The sequence below is a fragment of the Catharus ustulatus genome, chromosome 13, assembly GCF_009819885.2.
Source record: "Catharus ustulatus isolate bCatUst1 chromosome 13, bCatUst1.pri.v2, whole genome shotgun sequence".
Lineage (NCBI taxonomy): Eukaryota > Metazoa > Chordata > Aves > Passeriformes > Turdidae > Catharus > Catharus ustulatus.
This window is the reverse complement of record NC_046233.1, coordinates 6,834,367-6,850,697: the sequence shown is the minus strand read 5'-3', so window position 1 is coordinate 6,850,697 and position 16,331 is coordinate 6,834,367. Positions and strand designations below refer to the sequence as shown.

General features: G+C 41.8%; 1 protein-coding gene across 22 annotated transcripts in view; it reads right to left on the bottom strand.

Moving 5' to 3' along the window:
* The window catches only part of MAGI1 (membrane associated guanylate kinase, WW and PDZ domain containing 1), a 335,697-nt gene that overhangs the window by 156,471 nt on the left and 162,895 nt on the right, over positions 1-16,331 (bottom strand). For all 22 annotated transcript variants that reach the window (XM_033071841.1, XM_033071820.1, XM_033071823.1 and 19 more), the window contains exon 2: positions 15,248-15,364. In XM_033071841.1, the coding sequence (XP_032927732.1) occupies positions 15,248-15,364 (117 nt within the window). The remainder of the gene's footprint in view (positions 1-15,247; positions 15,365-16,331) is intronic.

The window sequence follows — 16,331 nt, the reverse complement described above, 5'->3', positions numbered from 1 at the left end:
TTGCCCCTTTTTAACTCTTTCACTGCTGAGCTCCAACTGAGACACCATTCCTTGCCCTCTGCTCTGGTGACCCAGACTGCCCTGGGCAGATTCACTTCCAGCCCTCACATCTGCTTAGTTTGGGGGAATATCCACAGCAAACAGGATCTTTCTGGCCGTGCTGTGCCTTTAAGCTGTGACCAGCCTCTCTGAGCCAGGCCAGCACAGGGCAGGGCTGCCCGCACCGTGCGGGGCCAGTCCTAGTGCTCCGATACGGGATCCCAGTCGGGATGAGAGCATCCCAGTCGGGATAAAAGCATCCCAGTCGGGATAAGAGCATCCCAGTTGGGATAAAAGCATCCCAGTCGGGATAAAAGCATCCCAGTCGGGATAAGAGCATCATCCCAGCCTGGGTGAACGCATCCCAGTCGGGGTGAGAGGGATGAGCGGATCCAGCCTGGGTGAGAGCATCCCAGTCGGGATAAGAGCATCCCAGCCGGGAGGAGCGCATCCCTGCCGCGATGAGCGGGATAACAGCATCTCAGCCGGGTGAAAGCATCATCCCAGCAGGGCGAAAGCATCATCCCAGCCGGGGTGAGAGCACCCCAGCCAGGGTGAGCGCATCTCAGCCGGGTGAAAGCATCACCCCAGCCGGGATCAGCGTATCCCTGCCGGGCTGAGCGCATCCCAGTCGGGATCAGCACATCCCAGTCGGGATCAGCACATCCCAGCTCCTTCCTGCCCCCTCCCCAAGAGCCGCGGCAGAACAATGCGGGGACAGACATTTACCAACACCTGCTGTACCGCATTAATATGCACAGGGATGTATGGATGGGGTTTTTTTTCCCATCCAGCACTAAGACCGCATTGTTCGGGGCGATCCATCAGCGGATCGCTGCCCCCCCAGCGCCGGCCCCACAAACCCCTTCTGACATGTCCCCTTGTCTCGCAGCCCGGGCTGACGAGCACGTTTAGGAATGCACTTCATTAAATCGGAGCTGCCCCATTCCAACCTGCAATGCGGAGGCAGTACAAAGCCAGCGCCACGCTTCCTCCCGCATTTCTCTCAAAAGCCCCATTGTTCGGCAGGCATCTGCTCCTGATCTCAGCCCATTCGTGCCCACTGACCCCGCTTCTCGCAGCACACCCGCTCGCCAACGGGCCTCACCAAAGCCTGCTGGATGAATTAAAAAGCAGCACCAGCCATCTGTGCTGCTGGGGCTGCCGGCTCCTTCCCAGCCCCAGCCCCTCCATCCCGGCACATTCCTGCTTCCCATCCCTCGCTAGCATCCAGGGAGAGGGGTGCTGGGGGGAGAAAAAGGGACAGAGAATACAACAGAACGTTCTCACTTGCCTGAGTCCTTCGAAATTCAAGCACAAATACAAGATTAATCCTTCCTTTGTGAGGTCTTGTCTTTAAGTCGTGGTATGTAATGATCCTCAGCACTGCAGCAGAGGGGAATAAAAAATGCAGGGATCATAAGCAGGGGGAGGACAGGGCTTACTTACATCAGGGTTTCTGCCACATGACAATGGGTTTGAGAGGGAAGAATAAGCTGGCAGCAGCAGCTGACAGTGCAAAAGGGAGAATGCAGAAGCCTGCCTTTTATATTATTGGTGACATTTCTAACACATGACAACAATTTCCATCTGTATTTAAGCTGCGAGTGTGAGGAAAAGAGCATTACATCACGACTCCTCTATTCCTAGGGGCTGTGGAATATGTAGGCCAGAGGGATTAAAAAGCACCTGTGTATGCTGGAGATCTGAAATACCACAAGGCAGATTTTCCCCCCTCACTTCTTTCTCCCTCACCTTTTTTTTTTCTTCTTTCTCACCTGCACTGAGCTGCTGTTTGAGAATATGCCCAGGGAAGTGCAAAATGGTATTGTCCTAGTTAGCAGGGCTCAAGCATGGGGGAACGATGCAAATATGTGTTTCTGGCTCTGTCTCTCTCGGTAGGAGACACAGCACTCATTTTTGCAAGCAGTTGGACAGAATACAGAGCATCTCCCTGTTTTCTGCTGTGCTTGTCCCAAGGGCTTTGAGTTCCTCTTAAAGTACCAACTTTCATCTTCCTTTTAAGTCTGCAGGGAATTTCAGTGACAGCAGCAACAATGATTTCCCCACCCCCCTCTCCTTTCTTTTACAGCCAACACATGCCTGTATCTTTTTAAAAGTAAACATCCAGAACAGGGGCCAAAGATGCTTTGGAAAAAGCACTTGACTGCCTCAGAGCCAGCAGGTGTCCGTCTTGGATGCTTTCCACATATCCCACAGGACATGACTGCTCAGATGCAGCTCCAAAATCCTCAGGGACTCCTCCAGCCTTGAAACCTGCTCCCCTGCAGTTCCAGGGATGTTCTGCAGTTCCAGGGATGCTCTGCAGCTCCAGGGATGCTCTGCAGCTCCCCTGAGACAGGCAGGGACATGGGAAGCCCGAGGATGGCACGGGAAGCACTGCTGGGGTGGGTACAGGATGATGTAGGGTCACTCCTGCCCCTGTGTCCATGGCTCAGTGGGTTCAGCACCATTCTGATCTCGGAACTAGCAGGATTTCGACCCATACCCATGAGAACCACGGCTGGCACAGCAGCTCTGTCCAGCTGTGACACAGCTTACAGGGTCACAGCACCTTTGTGAAAGGGCAAGGGGAAAAAAATCATCCTCTCCTACCAGCAAAGCCAGCAGCAAACACAGACAATGTTCCTGCTGATGTACCCAGTCCTCAAAAGTGCTCAAACTAGGTAGGGACAAAACATCACTGAGAGCCAGTAACCCTTGCATTACCTTTGTAGGAGACATGGCCACACACCAGCAGGAGATTGGCTTGCTTACAAACAGTCTTAAATCTACCTGACATCAGTATTTTCATGAAAACACCAGCTGGGCCAAGGTGCTGGCCCTTTATATGTCTCTTGTTTAAGAAAAAAACCACAAAAATTCTTTGTTCCAGATCACCTCCCTGATCTTTCACCCCTGGCCTCTTGGAGCCATAGACTATTTTTTGGGTATGTGTGGTCAACTCAAAGCTGCTGTGGGAACTCCAAAGCCCTTGATAATGTTGGGTTCAAAATATTGCACACTGTAAATCTGAAGACTGCAATACGAAAACAAATCCTCACCCCTCCTCTTTTCATGTCCACAAAATAAAATATCTGCTTGAGCCATGCTGAAACTCTCTCAACCAGATGCAACTTCAATGAGGCAGTACCTACAAGGAACATTCCAGAAAAAAAGCCTCTTTATTAAAAAAAGAAATGGAGCATTTTACATTAGATTTATTCAGAGATGCAGCTCCCCAGTCATTTATGGAAACTCTTTCATAAGATTTAGAAGAGGGGAAAACGGAAACAATGAAATGACTTATTTTTAATCTGGGGTTTAAAGGCTTTTTTTTCTTTCCAAAAAAAAAAAAAGTCCCACACACAAAGAAAGAAATTCAATGCAAACCTCTGTTTCTGTATCATGAAAGCCCATTCCAGTACCAGAGTAATCAATTTCTCAGAGCTTGTGTGGTCTACAGCAAAAGCCAAAGAAGGTATTTAAGTTTATACAGCCTTCAGCATTTTGATGGCTTACTTTTGAAATACGACATGTTTAAATTTTATATCTTTTTTTACAGTTAGTTATGTCTTAAGAAAATGGTTGCTCTTGGTAGAAAAAATAGAAGGGAGGGAGAATAAATGAAATTCAACCTGGTTTTGAGCTCTTTACCCGTTCTAAAATCAGAGTAGCTCAAAGTTGCATCATGAAAAACTGTTACAGTTGTAATTACAGCTCTCATCATTATATTATACCCAGTCTTAATTTAGCATCAAACACTTTGGCTCATATGAACAGAAAAGAAATACTAAATGAGTGGTGCTCCAACACCAAGAGCTTCTTACCAGATAAGCATGCACAGAAATTTACAGGAACAGCAAAGCAAATACTTTGTCAGATGTAAGAACTCTCTGCCTTTTCTAGAGCTGAGAGTCATAAGCAAATCATAAATCACTTCAGGATGGGGAAAGGAGTCTTTGTCCTTACAGTAACCTCAGCTTCCCACCATGAAAGACCATCTTGAGACAAGGTTTTACAGCTGGGATTTAACTCACAGGGTGGAAAAAGTGTGAGATAGAGCACTCTTGTAGGTAGGAACAAACTTCCACAACAGACTTCTCATTCTTTCATCAGTACATTTTGGATCCAATTCACTTACCATGTGGGAACAGCAAATGGGGAACAAACTGTGAATTCAAATAACTGTAAACTCAGCAAGACGTGGAAATAAAACACAGATGGTGCACTTCAGATTAGGGGTCAGCATTTCAGCATCACTTCCCACTTTTACATTGTGATAGGTGATGTGTAACAAGCACCCTGTCCCTGAGACAGCACTCCAATCAAACCATGACTAACTCAGGAAAACAAGAGGCAAGTGATCCCTCCTTGGAAGCCTCCTGCCAGTCGAGTGGAGCTAAGGTTACTTGGTTAAGCTGTGGGTTTGCTGCCTGAGGATTAATGCTTAGGATGGAAATTGTCTGCACTAGACAGACAAAGGTTTTTCAGCATTTTCCATCTCCCTGCACTTGGGTTGCTGTGCCTGGCAGTGCCCACACAGTCCCCTCTTCACCACCTACATTTCCAGCAAGAAATACTTACTCTGATACCTGTTTGCAAAAGCCTTTTGCTGCCAAGAACCCTTAGAAAGTGCTCAGTCCTAAAACACCTCTGCAGGGCTGCATCCTGCTTGCCTGAACACTGGGTCAGTTTTATTCTCTCAGACTCATTTTTGTCCAAAATCTGAATTGAGGACGACTTTGTTCTGGCTATGAGGTGTAGTTGCATGCCCAGGGTCCTCTAGAAAAGGGTTGTCTGCCTGCAAGCACAAGTTCAAAGAAGAAATGAAGGAGTAAGTACAGATTAGATGACAGAAAGAGCTGTAAATCTATAGGAGCTTGAAATGCCAGATAGAGAGGAGCAGGAGTGATTGTAAGGTGATTATTACTTTCAAAATATGCCGGAGGTTGTTTATCAGATCAGAGTTAATGAGGGAGAAATCTAATAGAACTATAATATTAAATTTACCACTTTAATGGTATCATCAATGTTCTATAATGTGGGCAATTTACAGAATGTCTGTCAGGGTGATTCTCCAGTGTGGTTAGTTACACAGGAGCAGCACTATTGCATCTCATCAGCCTTTCCCTTCCACAAAACACTGGGCATTTTGCAGAGGGTTCCTAAGTGAGACAGCAACCTATAGCTTTAAAATGATGGAAATGCAAAAATGGGAAGATATTTATGGACATGATGGGACGTTCACATTCCTGGAAGAACTGGGTCCAGTCCCACTGTTGAGTCCAGCCTTCCTACTTCTGCACTGCCATGCAGTGTCCTGCTGGCTTTTCCATGACTCTCTTTCACATCTTGCAACATTTGCTGCTCTCCTCAAAACCTTCTGGATTTAGGAAAACTGCTAATAACCTCACTACTCAAGCACATTTTCAGAACTCCTGTGTTAACCCCCTCTGAACAAAAGAAAACACTAAAAACTCACACCCTAGAAAAACATGAACAAAGATGGTGGTAAGGGCTCATAAATCAACACATGTATGTGCCAAGGTTTTGATTACTAATTCAAAAGACCTGTGAATAGTAGGAGAGTCTGTTTATTAATAATTCTCCTCAATAATTCAAGGAAGAGTTCACTAAAAGCAGCAGCAGCTTCTTAATGTGGAGCTCCTCCTTCCCTAAGCATCTGCTTGAGCCCCTTCAAATCCCTAAAACAGCAAAGATCACCTGCACGTTTTTAGCATATGAAAAATGTCCAATTAAGTAGCTTTAAATTTTGGTTTTGGAGTTGCCATGATGGTCTAAGATAAAAAACAAAGTATCATCAATGTCTCTAATAAGCCTTTTTATAGAGCTTTCACCAACAACAACTTTTGTTTACTGTTTTTTCCATGGTAAATGAAGTGTTAAACTGGAGGTTCAATGGAAAAGTGCAGATAGAAAACAATGAAGTATGAAATAAAATTCAATAGCAGATGATACTTCCAAAGGTCTTTGATGAGGTTTTCCTCCATATTCAGCTCGAAAAAGACCATGCAAGAAGAGCTGCCAGATCACTATCCACCTGATTACTCTGTGATACACATCTCATTTTGAAGATACATTAGCCTTTCAAAGAGCCATTTATTAAACATTTCCATTTAAATAAAAATTTTCACAGTCCTCAGTGAAACAGATGTATTCCCTCTTAAATCACTAATTAAGAGCAGTCTGGGACATTAACAAAGCCCTTTAAAAGGAATTCAGAGAACCAGTGTCCCCCTTAAATAAATCTGTTCTGGAAATGACCCAGGAATCTTGACTTCATAACTCAAAGCTCTAATTATTCAAGAGAACATCATTAAAAAAGGATACATCTAGACTGTTAAGACTAATAAGAAAGATTTATTTTTCCTTCAATAGGGACAGAACTACAAATATTTGTTCTATTTTTTCCTACCCTCTTATTCACTTGGGGTGGGGGGAAGGAACTCAGTGAGGATGAATTTACAGTTATTCCCAGTAAAGGTACTGGATATGACTCTCCCCAAAGAAAAGCAGCTAGCAGAATGCAAACAGCTTTATAAATGATTACACGGCTAATCGCCTCTCTGCTGAAATAAAGACAAAAAGGATTTCGAGGACAAATACAGCACACACATAAAGTGAGGAAGCATGCAATGTTGAAAAAAGGATAACTGATTGAAGATGAGATGTGACAACTCATCAAACCATCATGTGCCACTGCCCCCTGGGTCAGAGCCTGTCACCTAGGGAATGTGGGACTGGGAATCACTCAGGACATTCCTCCTCTACAACCCACTGGGTTTGCCCATGCTGTACTGCAGGTATCACACTGGAGCAGAAGAATCCCATATAAATGTGATTTACAGGTGTTCCTTTTTAAGTGCTGACATACTTGATGGAAAGCACAAGATTTTTGGAGTGGTGAAACCATCAACACACCCAAGCATAAACATACCTGTACAGTGATGGGTGCTTAATCACAAAATACCAAATGTGAAACCCAAATGTGAGTGGCAAAGCAGGTTAAAAAACAGCTAGACACTTAATTTCACTTCATTTTAAAACAATCCTTTTGCTTGGAACACTCATTCTCTTGCTTTGCAGCATAATCAATACACTGAAACCCTTGAACTGACGCATGGTGATAACTGAAAAGAAATCAAACTGCCTAGAAATCTAAAGCTGTGGCACTGCAGCCATCAGGAAAGATCTAATCAGGACGCTGGGACTCCATATGAAAAACCATGGCAGGACAGAGCCAGTTTTGAAGTAAATAATGTGGGGTAGTTCATCTCCACCCCTCCAACCTCCAAACAGCAGCTCCTGCTCTCAGGTCTGACTTAGTCTGCTCTCCCAGACTCCCACCTTGGAATCCTTTATGTTTTAAAACAAATGCACAGGCATGGTTTGCACTGCACCTAAATATCCACTCGCAGCTGCCTTGCTGTGGTACAAAGCAGCTCCAATGAAAAACCTGCAAAATTAAGTGCACTGGGGACTAACAAAGAAAACAAAGAAAACTGGTTGTGTAATCTCTTCCCACACTGCTTACCCAAATCTCCTTTGGCAAGTGGCATGGGAGAGCACACAGGGCTGAGCTCCTCTGCTTTGTACTGGTCTCTGGTGCCTCATGCAATTCCAACTGGGTGTACAGTGGAACACAAAAAAGCTATTCCTCACAAATGGGGAAGCAGATGGAGCAATATTTGCCATCATAAGTGCTTTTATTTCCAAAATTAAAAAACAAAACAAACAAAACCGCCCCCAAACAATAGTTTCACTGGCACAAAACGTGCTATTGCTCTGAAAGGACAGACCAGATGGGAAAAAGGTCCTGAAGTCTTCTAGATTAAACAAAAATGATTGTCTGTAGAAAGGAACTAAACTACAGAAATATTGGCCCTGTTGCTCAAACAGGGTATTTTTCTCTCTTTTAAAAGTGAAAGCACATCTGGTTCACTAATAAGTGAAAGAATTATATCCTTGAGAGCTGCAAAGGACACTGCTGAAATTTGGCACTCCCTGGAACACAGGTATGAGGATTTTCTAAAACCAGTGGTTGTACTCAGGATAAAGTCAGGAAAAAGTCAAATGTGTGTACACAAGCTGGCATGGAAAATATACCTCATATTATACAGAGTCAGATTTACTCACAAGCAAATATTCTTAAGAAAAATTATTTTTACATGCTGCTGGTATCCATATCTTGCAACCCAGTGATAATGGCACTATTTTAAAAGTAATTAAAACTTTTTTCCTAACATAAATCTTGTAAAACAACTAATTATTTTTATGTGTTAGAAAAGAATCTGCTACTCCTCACCTTATCAGTGTGGGCCTTCAAATGAATATTTCATGGACCCTGCAACTATTTCTCATTACAAAAGCAGAATTACACCTCTAGGAAGGGAACTGCAACAAAAGGAACTTGGATAATAAATACATCTGCAGGTCTGGAAAGCTTTTGAGAATTCAAGAACATTTGTGCACATACACTGATGATTTATTGCCTGGGAAGAAAACTAATGTGCACTGTCAGTGATTCTGTTTATCCTTAATAAAAATTAATAACTAAAAATAACTTCAAAATTGTAACTCGAATATCCACACATGTAAACCCACATTCATTTGTAACATAAAGGTATTTATGTTTCACTTCAGTAGTTTTTCCCAGTATACTGATACACTTTTATTCTAAAGAAAAGAACCTTCTGTAATCTGGTTTGCACATCCCTTTTATCAATTCATTCTGAAGTTCAGAAATACTTATGGGGGAGCACAGAGCTACAGGACTTTAAAAATTATCCTGGGAAATCACCTAAGTCTGCACATTTGACAGGAGTTTCATCACACCCCAGCCCATTTAGCCTCTCTAGTCCTCCCTTACCTGCAGATAATGGTAGTTATGCACAGAACAGCTTACCCAGCTCCTGGAGAAACTAAACTGCCCTTTCAATTATCCATGAAAATCTTGAGTTCAGAGAATAAGCTTCAATGTGCAGTCTACAATCACTCACTAAAGTTTGTCCTATCAAAACTGTGGAGTTCTGTTGTTCAACGTTATTGGTTTTGCTTAGAAAAGAGAATTTTCCTTTGCATGAGGAGATCACTTGGAATAAACTTACTCTGAAATTTCCACTGAAATGTGAGAGAGCTCAGGCCAGCCAGGTGCCTGAGTGCTGCTGGCTTTTCCTGAGCCTCCTCACGCATCACTCAACACTTACAACTATTGATTTTTACCCATTTCTTTCCATTTTGCTCCATGTTCCTCTATAAGACCAACCACAACAGCTGGAGCTACTGCTCTGTAATTGAGGACAGAGCAGCAGATCAAACTCTGGAAAGGTGAGAGAACAGAGAGCAGAAATGAAAGTGGTAAATCTCTAGCATTCAGATCTCCAGCCAATTAATTCCAGGACATGTACTTGTTTTGGGGAAGTCAATTAACTGTTGAATGATGACCTCCTGACATTTTAAAAGCCATTTTTAAGAAGAAAAGGGGAAAAATAAAAAGAAGAATGCCATATAGAGTCTAGTCTGACTTAACTCTAGGCTAGCCACTCTACAGTTGCCTTTTCATCTACCATCAAAAAGACCTTGCACCTTCCAGAGCTTTGCTTCTGAAGACTGCAGCCTGCCAGGGAAAGGAATTGCACAGTACTGAAATAGGATTAGCTGTTATTTCAGTCACGTCTGCACCAGGTATGTGGCAAGTAAAGGTACAGACCCCAGACCCAGCAGAGCTGCCTCTGCAGGTCACACAGGACTGAAACAAGTGGAGAAGCAATGGAAAAAAAAAAACAAAATCAAACAACATGCTGAGATAAACTTTAATGGAAGTATCACCTTTCTGATTCCTCTCCATGCACTTCAAAAAGAAAACTGCTGCCAGGATTTTGAGTATAAGCAGTAGGACAAATAGCCAGTAGTGCATGTTTATGCTAAACAGACACCTTCTGCCATCCTTTCAAACAGAGGAATACAATCCTGTGTGTTCAGCCTTCTGTGAACAGTGGTTTGGACAGGTTGCTGCATCAGTATCTTTAAGTAAGTTGCTATCACATGTCTTTCTCAAGAAACACTATTGCACAGATATGCCCAGGCAGGGCTGTTTGGAAACACCTATTTAATGGATATACTCTTACATGAACTTCCAACTAATCACAAATTCCACTGGGTGAATCTTCACATACAACAATCCTGTTTGGGAAAGTCCTGCTCCCTGAAACACTCCCTGAAACCTAAAGCCAGAGTGTCAACACACTGCAGGACTGACCCTCAGCCTCCCCCAGATCACAGCAGCTCCTGTGAGATGGACTCCAGTGTGGCACAGGGTGCCCCACACAGCTGATAAACCTCCCCTTTTGCTCTCAAGTGTTTGGGCTGGCAAAATTGAGCTGGAGTAAGTGAAATCCACTCTAGAAATGAGGTGTGGACCAGGTCTTTGCAATCAGTCAAAGCACTTCTGGTAGAGGCATGGCCAAGGGGTAATTGTGGAACTGTTGCCAACTCACAATATAGTCCAAGCTCAATGGAGCCATGAATTATCCCAAAACAGAGCAGTATTTCTGGTCATCTTCACTAGGCACATCAAAACACAGGGAAAACGGGGTACTTCAAAAGAAAAGAAGGAAAAGGGATAGCTAGAGATTGGACCAACATATTACTAATCTGGATGATGCATTGATGGATTTTTATCTGGTTTTGACAATGGAAACTACATGCTAAGAATAAAAACAGTAATTATCTGAACATCCATGAGAATAGCTTTGCTCAAGTTTTAAAATACTGTTTTTTCTTAAGCAAAAAACAAAAATATTCCAAAGTAAAGGCTTGGGTGAAGCTTACAATTAAAGCCTCAGGAAGAAAGTCAAGGAAATAACAACCCAGAGGTGGTTCATGTGAAGTAAAAGTTAATCTACACGCTGAACTACACTGACTCTGTTCCAAAGATTTCTTCATTGTAGCGTGGCTTTATGACCACTTATACCCCATCCAAATATAAACAACTCCCCTGCCTCTCTCCCTTGTTCTTGGTCCTAGCTTATGATACTGCTCTGAGTTGTAAACCTGGAGGAGAATGCCTTGGGTCTGTAAATAAACCCGTGGGTTTGGTGTGACAGGAACAGCAGACTCACAACAACCAAACTTGGAGGCCACCTGGAATCTTGTCACAGCTGTTGTTTACTACAGAGAATTGCAGGAAAAATCAGCTCAGTGGGGAGTGGGAGCTGAGGGTATGAGGACTCAGAGGGGCAGATGGTACTGAGGAGCAGGGGAAGACTTCAGTTTGCAGAAATAGGAGTGTGGTTCACCAACTCGTTTCAGTAATACTTCACCTTTGGGTCCATTTCAAGGTCTCATTTCTTTATGATAGTTCCTACATGTAGGGATCAAATCTTCTGATCTCTCAGAAAACCATCCTGTGTCACTCATACAGGCAAATGCTCATATGGCCCCTGGGAGCTGACTTCATCCCACTCATCCTCAAGGGTTCACCAGAAAATCAAACTCTTAACCAACTCTCCTAAAGAAAAAATTCTAAATGGTGCTTAAACAGTGTGTCATTAACAAAATAATGATGCTGAGGCAAACATCCTGAATCTTTCCTTCCTTCTGTTTGACCTCTGTCTTCTACAAAAGCTGTCCTGACCACTCAGCTCCAGAGCCAAGCACACAATGGGTACAGGGAAACAAAAACCTTCTGGGTTTTCTCACCACCTGCACCAAACCAGTCAGGGATGTAACACATGCTATTTCACCAGAATTTCTGGGCAAGAACTGGTTAACAGTACCTTTTTTCCATTTTTCATTTAGTAATTATCACTTCATTCAGCCCTTATACGAGTGCAATAAAAAACAGCTGTCAGGCCAAGCATGCTCAGTCCAAGTGACCTTGTGCTCTTGTTTGTGTTTACCACATAAGCATCAGGGAATTCCATTTTCAAAATACAAGGCTTCATAATCCATTAGCACTAGAGATTGGTCCAGGGCTCTGGATTTACTGGTCACGTGTACAAGGAATAAAAATATGAGTGTACAGCCAGATTAATCTCCAGACCTGTAAAGCATCCCAACCATGCAGCAGTCTCATTCCAAGCCACATGTGAATATTAGCATCATTCCCAAAAGCTACCATTCATGCCATACCCACAGTAAATGAAGCAAAAATTAAAATACTACCTACCCAAAAATTCAGAAAGTGTGGAGACACACAATAACTTCACTTCTTGGGTTTTACACTTGTGTCATAAGTGAAACTAAACTACTGATGTTCTTATTAATGTACCAACATCCTACATCTTCTCCAGCTATTTTGAAAAGTCAGGAATCACTTTAAATGCCCTTAATTTTAAATCAAGAGCTAGTCCAAGCAGCTTAGCTCACCATCAAGTTCAATAAATCAGATAAAAGAATCAATGGAAAGCATTTCAAAATGTAACCTTGGAAACATGCAAAATGTTTCCCCAGAACTTACACTCATTAGCTTCATTTGCTGTTTTAGGAAATGAAATATCACACATAGGCAGAAGGACATTAGTATCACAACACTACATCTCCCAAGCCTAACACTGCACGTGCTCTCCTGGAAGGCACTTTTTGCAGTATGCCCTAAAAATCTGCAGCCTGACAAGTTAGGTGATTGAAAAATAACCACATTTCACATTGAGAAAATGGCAAAAGAAAGTGTTCAATAGGAAACAAGAATCCATATTTATTCTTTATGTTCTTTTATGTTCTTTAAGCATAATTTGTTTCGTGCTTTTCACTGATAAAATGAGCATAAACTCAGTGGTGTTAAAACAGCATCTGCCATTTGAAGAATCAACATTTGTCAGTGTTACCACTCAATTTTAACTGGTCTTACACAGCCCTCCTGCATGCAACACTTAGACTGGAAATGACTACTACTGTGTGTACCACTATGTGATATTTGTTGGCAAATACTGATTTTTGAACTGCAACATAATTATTCAATATTTATATAAGTCTACCAGGATAAACAATCTCTGATTCACAACGAGACAGAAAACCTCAAATTATTTTGCTGCTTATCTCAGTATCCTATAACTAAGATGTTTACTAGTTCTTATTCCAGCCTGATCTAAAGGGTATATCATTATTTCCACAGTTCAGCCAAGTTAAGCAAAAAAGCCTTTTCCATAGAAGAGTGTCCCCTGCCACCTGGAGAATGTCAAACAGAGGTGTAACAAAGTAGGATCACTCTCCACTCTCTGTATCTTCTCAAAATGCCAAGGACAGTCTCATTTTGAGTAATGATTCTGACCTTCTAAAGATTACTACACTCCAGAGTTCTCAGGTTTTTTTCTGGTTGTTTTTTTTTGTTGTTGCTTTTTTAAAAAATTCATTTGCTGTTTTGTGATTCTGGGTTTTTTGTTTGGTTTGGGGGTTTTTTTTGTTGTTTTTGTTTGGTTGGATTTTTTGTTTTTTGTTTTGGGGGTTTTGTCTGTTTGTTTTGAGGTTTTTTGTTTGTTTTGTTTTGGGTTTTTTGTTTGGTTTTTTTTGAGAGAAAATGAACATTTCTTTCTTGGCTTTGCTAACTCTTGTTGCTTATCTCTTACATGAATCAAGGATGACCTTCCAACAGTGGCAGATGCCTTCAACAATGGCATCCTGCCACAAAATGCTGTTCCATTCTACAAGTTAAACAAGCATCACAAATAAAGTTCTTCTCAGGAAATAAAAATAGAAGCCACTTTTTTATTCATGGGTTTTAAACCAATAAGCAACATTCACCATTGTGATATGAACACAGACTATTTCTAAGCCAAGTAATCACTTCATGGTAGGTTTTTTTTAGGGTTTTTCTCCAAAGCAGGCATCACAAGGCTTGCATCACACCATCAAGTGCTCCAGAAAGGTAATCAGAAAATCCTCATTCAGAGATGAATCATTTTCCTTTTCAGCCTTATCTGCTGTCACACATGGAAGTCTGCCCAAACTGGAAACAGTCTCCCCCACAGCCATGCACACCACCACAGGAAGGCTGCCCCAGAAATAAAGATGGAATTCTCTCCCCCTCCTGTTTGAATTGTGAATATTGTGTTGATAGTGCAGTTAATTTTTTGGTGGACATATTGAAGTAGATAAGGTATAAATATTATCATTATTATGATGATAATTAGTATACATATATATGTTTATTTTTAGTTTTTTTATAATGGTATGAGATTTAGCTAATTAGATAAATTGTTATGATTTTTTTTTTTTATTTTTAATTTGGAGATATCATTTTGAAAATTTTGTATAATTTGTATAATGTGAGCAAAATAGAAAAAAATTCAGTTGTTTCAAGGTTTTGAAAACTAAACAATCTACTAAAAATCAACACTTATATTATTCATCCTTTTAACCCAATAAATAAATTCCCATGACCTTCAGTGTGATGCTAATTAACCAATCAAAACCTACTACCTGAAACCCACAAAAAAGAAACAAAATGAACACTAAAAACAACCACTCAAAATCTTTCCTCTTACTCCATACTTATTACCATATTATAAAAAACTCACATTTAAAACTTTTTACCACGTGAAAACACACACTTCCGTTTACCTACGCACCCGCGATTTTAACTCCGTTACAGTAATTTCACGACTATAAGGCGCACCCTTTTGACTAAAATTTTGGTCGAAACCTGGAAGTGAGCCTTATAATCTGCTGTGCCTTTATACGGACAAAGTTGGGAAATTTGTCAACCTGGAAGTGTGAGCTGCGAGCCAAACCGCGAGCCAAGCCGTGAGAGCCGTGAGCTGCGAGAGCCGCGCCAGCCGGCGCTGGGGCAGGTGGGAGTGCCGGGGCCCGCAGCACAGGGAGAGCACCTGGGGCTGTGTTTAAAGCTAAGCTAATCTGTGAAAAATGTTTGCAAATTGAGCACCTGCCAGTAAACCCCGCGATTGCGTGATTCCGTTACTAATTCGTTACTTTGTTGCGCGCGGAACCTCGCTGAAAAAAAAAAGTGCGCCTTATAGTCCGGTGCGCCTTATACTCGTGAAATTACTGTACTTAAACTTAAAAGCCTTCTCTAAGCTCTCCTATATTTAAACTTAAAAGCCTTCTCTAAGACCTCAAATCAAAACCAGTGTTCTCCAAAGAATCAAGACCAAAAAACAGAGAAATCTCCAAATTGCCAGATTTCTGACATCCAGATTCTGGCAGACATTCCACGTTTGGCACTTACAAGGCACAGCGTGGCGATAGAGGTTGTCTCTGATGGTCTGCTGCAGGTCATGGTCTGGGGACCCCTTCTGAAACCTCTGGTTCAGATAATGCCGCAGATCTTTGTTCAGCCTGTTGCCTGCAAAGAGAGAAAACAGCCATTTATTTATTTCTAAATGCACACAATTATCATTTCCAATCGAGGCAAATGTTAGATTTGCATTCAGAGTCCCCTAAATTATGGCATGCTGACTTTACGAGCTGAGGCTCATCTTCCTCTACAAATGGCTAATTACCAAAAATAACTCGCTGTAAACAAGAGGTCTCTCTTGTCTCATAATGCATCGTTCTTCCTGTGGTGTTGAACAGATCATCATTCCTGTTTATCACTTATTTGTCTGAGCAAATGGAGACAGGCAGATGATAGGAAAAAGACGAAAAATATTAAAGGTATTGCTTTTGCAAACCTCTGGAGGGTGATCTGGGCAGAGAGACAGAAAGCAAAAGCTGCTCCCATTGGAGCTACTAATAAAGCTGAACATGACCAAAAAAATCAAACAAGTGCTATACTTTCCCCTGGTATCTATCCCAACACACAGCAGGAGTTACAAAAGTATTGACTTAACAAGTTAAGAGCACCCAAAGTCCTTAAAAACAACAAAAAAGACAATATCCAATGCTTTATGCTTCAATCTGTTTATTTGTCTGTTCAGGTTTGAATGCCTTCAGAAGTGTGAAAGAAGATAAATGAGTTGAAAACAAAACAAAAACAAATGAACATACAAAAAAGGAAAAAAAAAAGAAAAAATAAATGTAGTTGTTAATGAACATTGCCAGTTGCTGAATACCAATTTTTTTTTTTTTTTTTTGTAGCAGAACATATGAACTGGAGAAACTTAATTGTCTTTCCCCAAAAATATTTCCAAGTTTGGAATAACACTGACATTAATTTGACTGAAGAGCAAAAACAGGGATTGAAACTCTTATGTTCTAAAATGAAAAGGAAAAAAACCACTGGAAAAGCTTCTGAGAAATGTAGCCAGGATGATCAAAGCCTGGAGCCACACAAGGACCAAGAGAGGGATGTGCAGCTTGCTGTGGACATC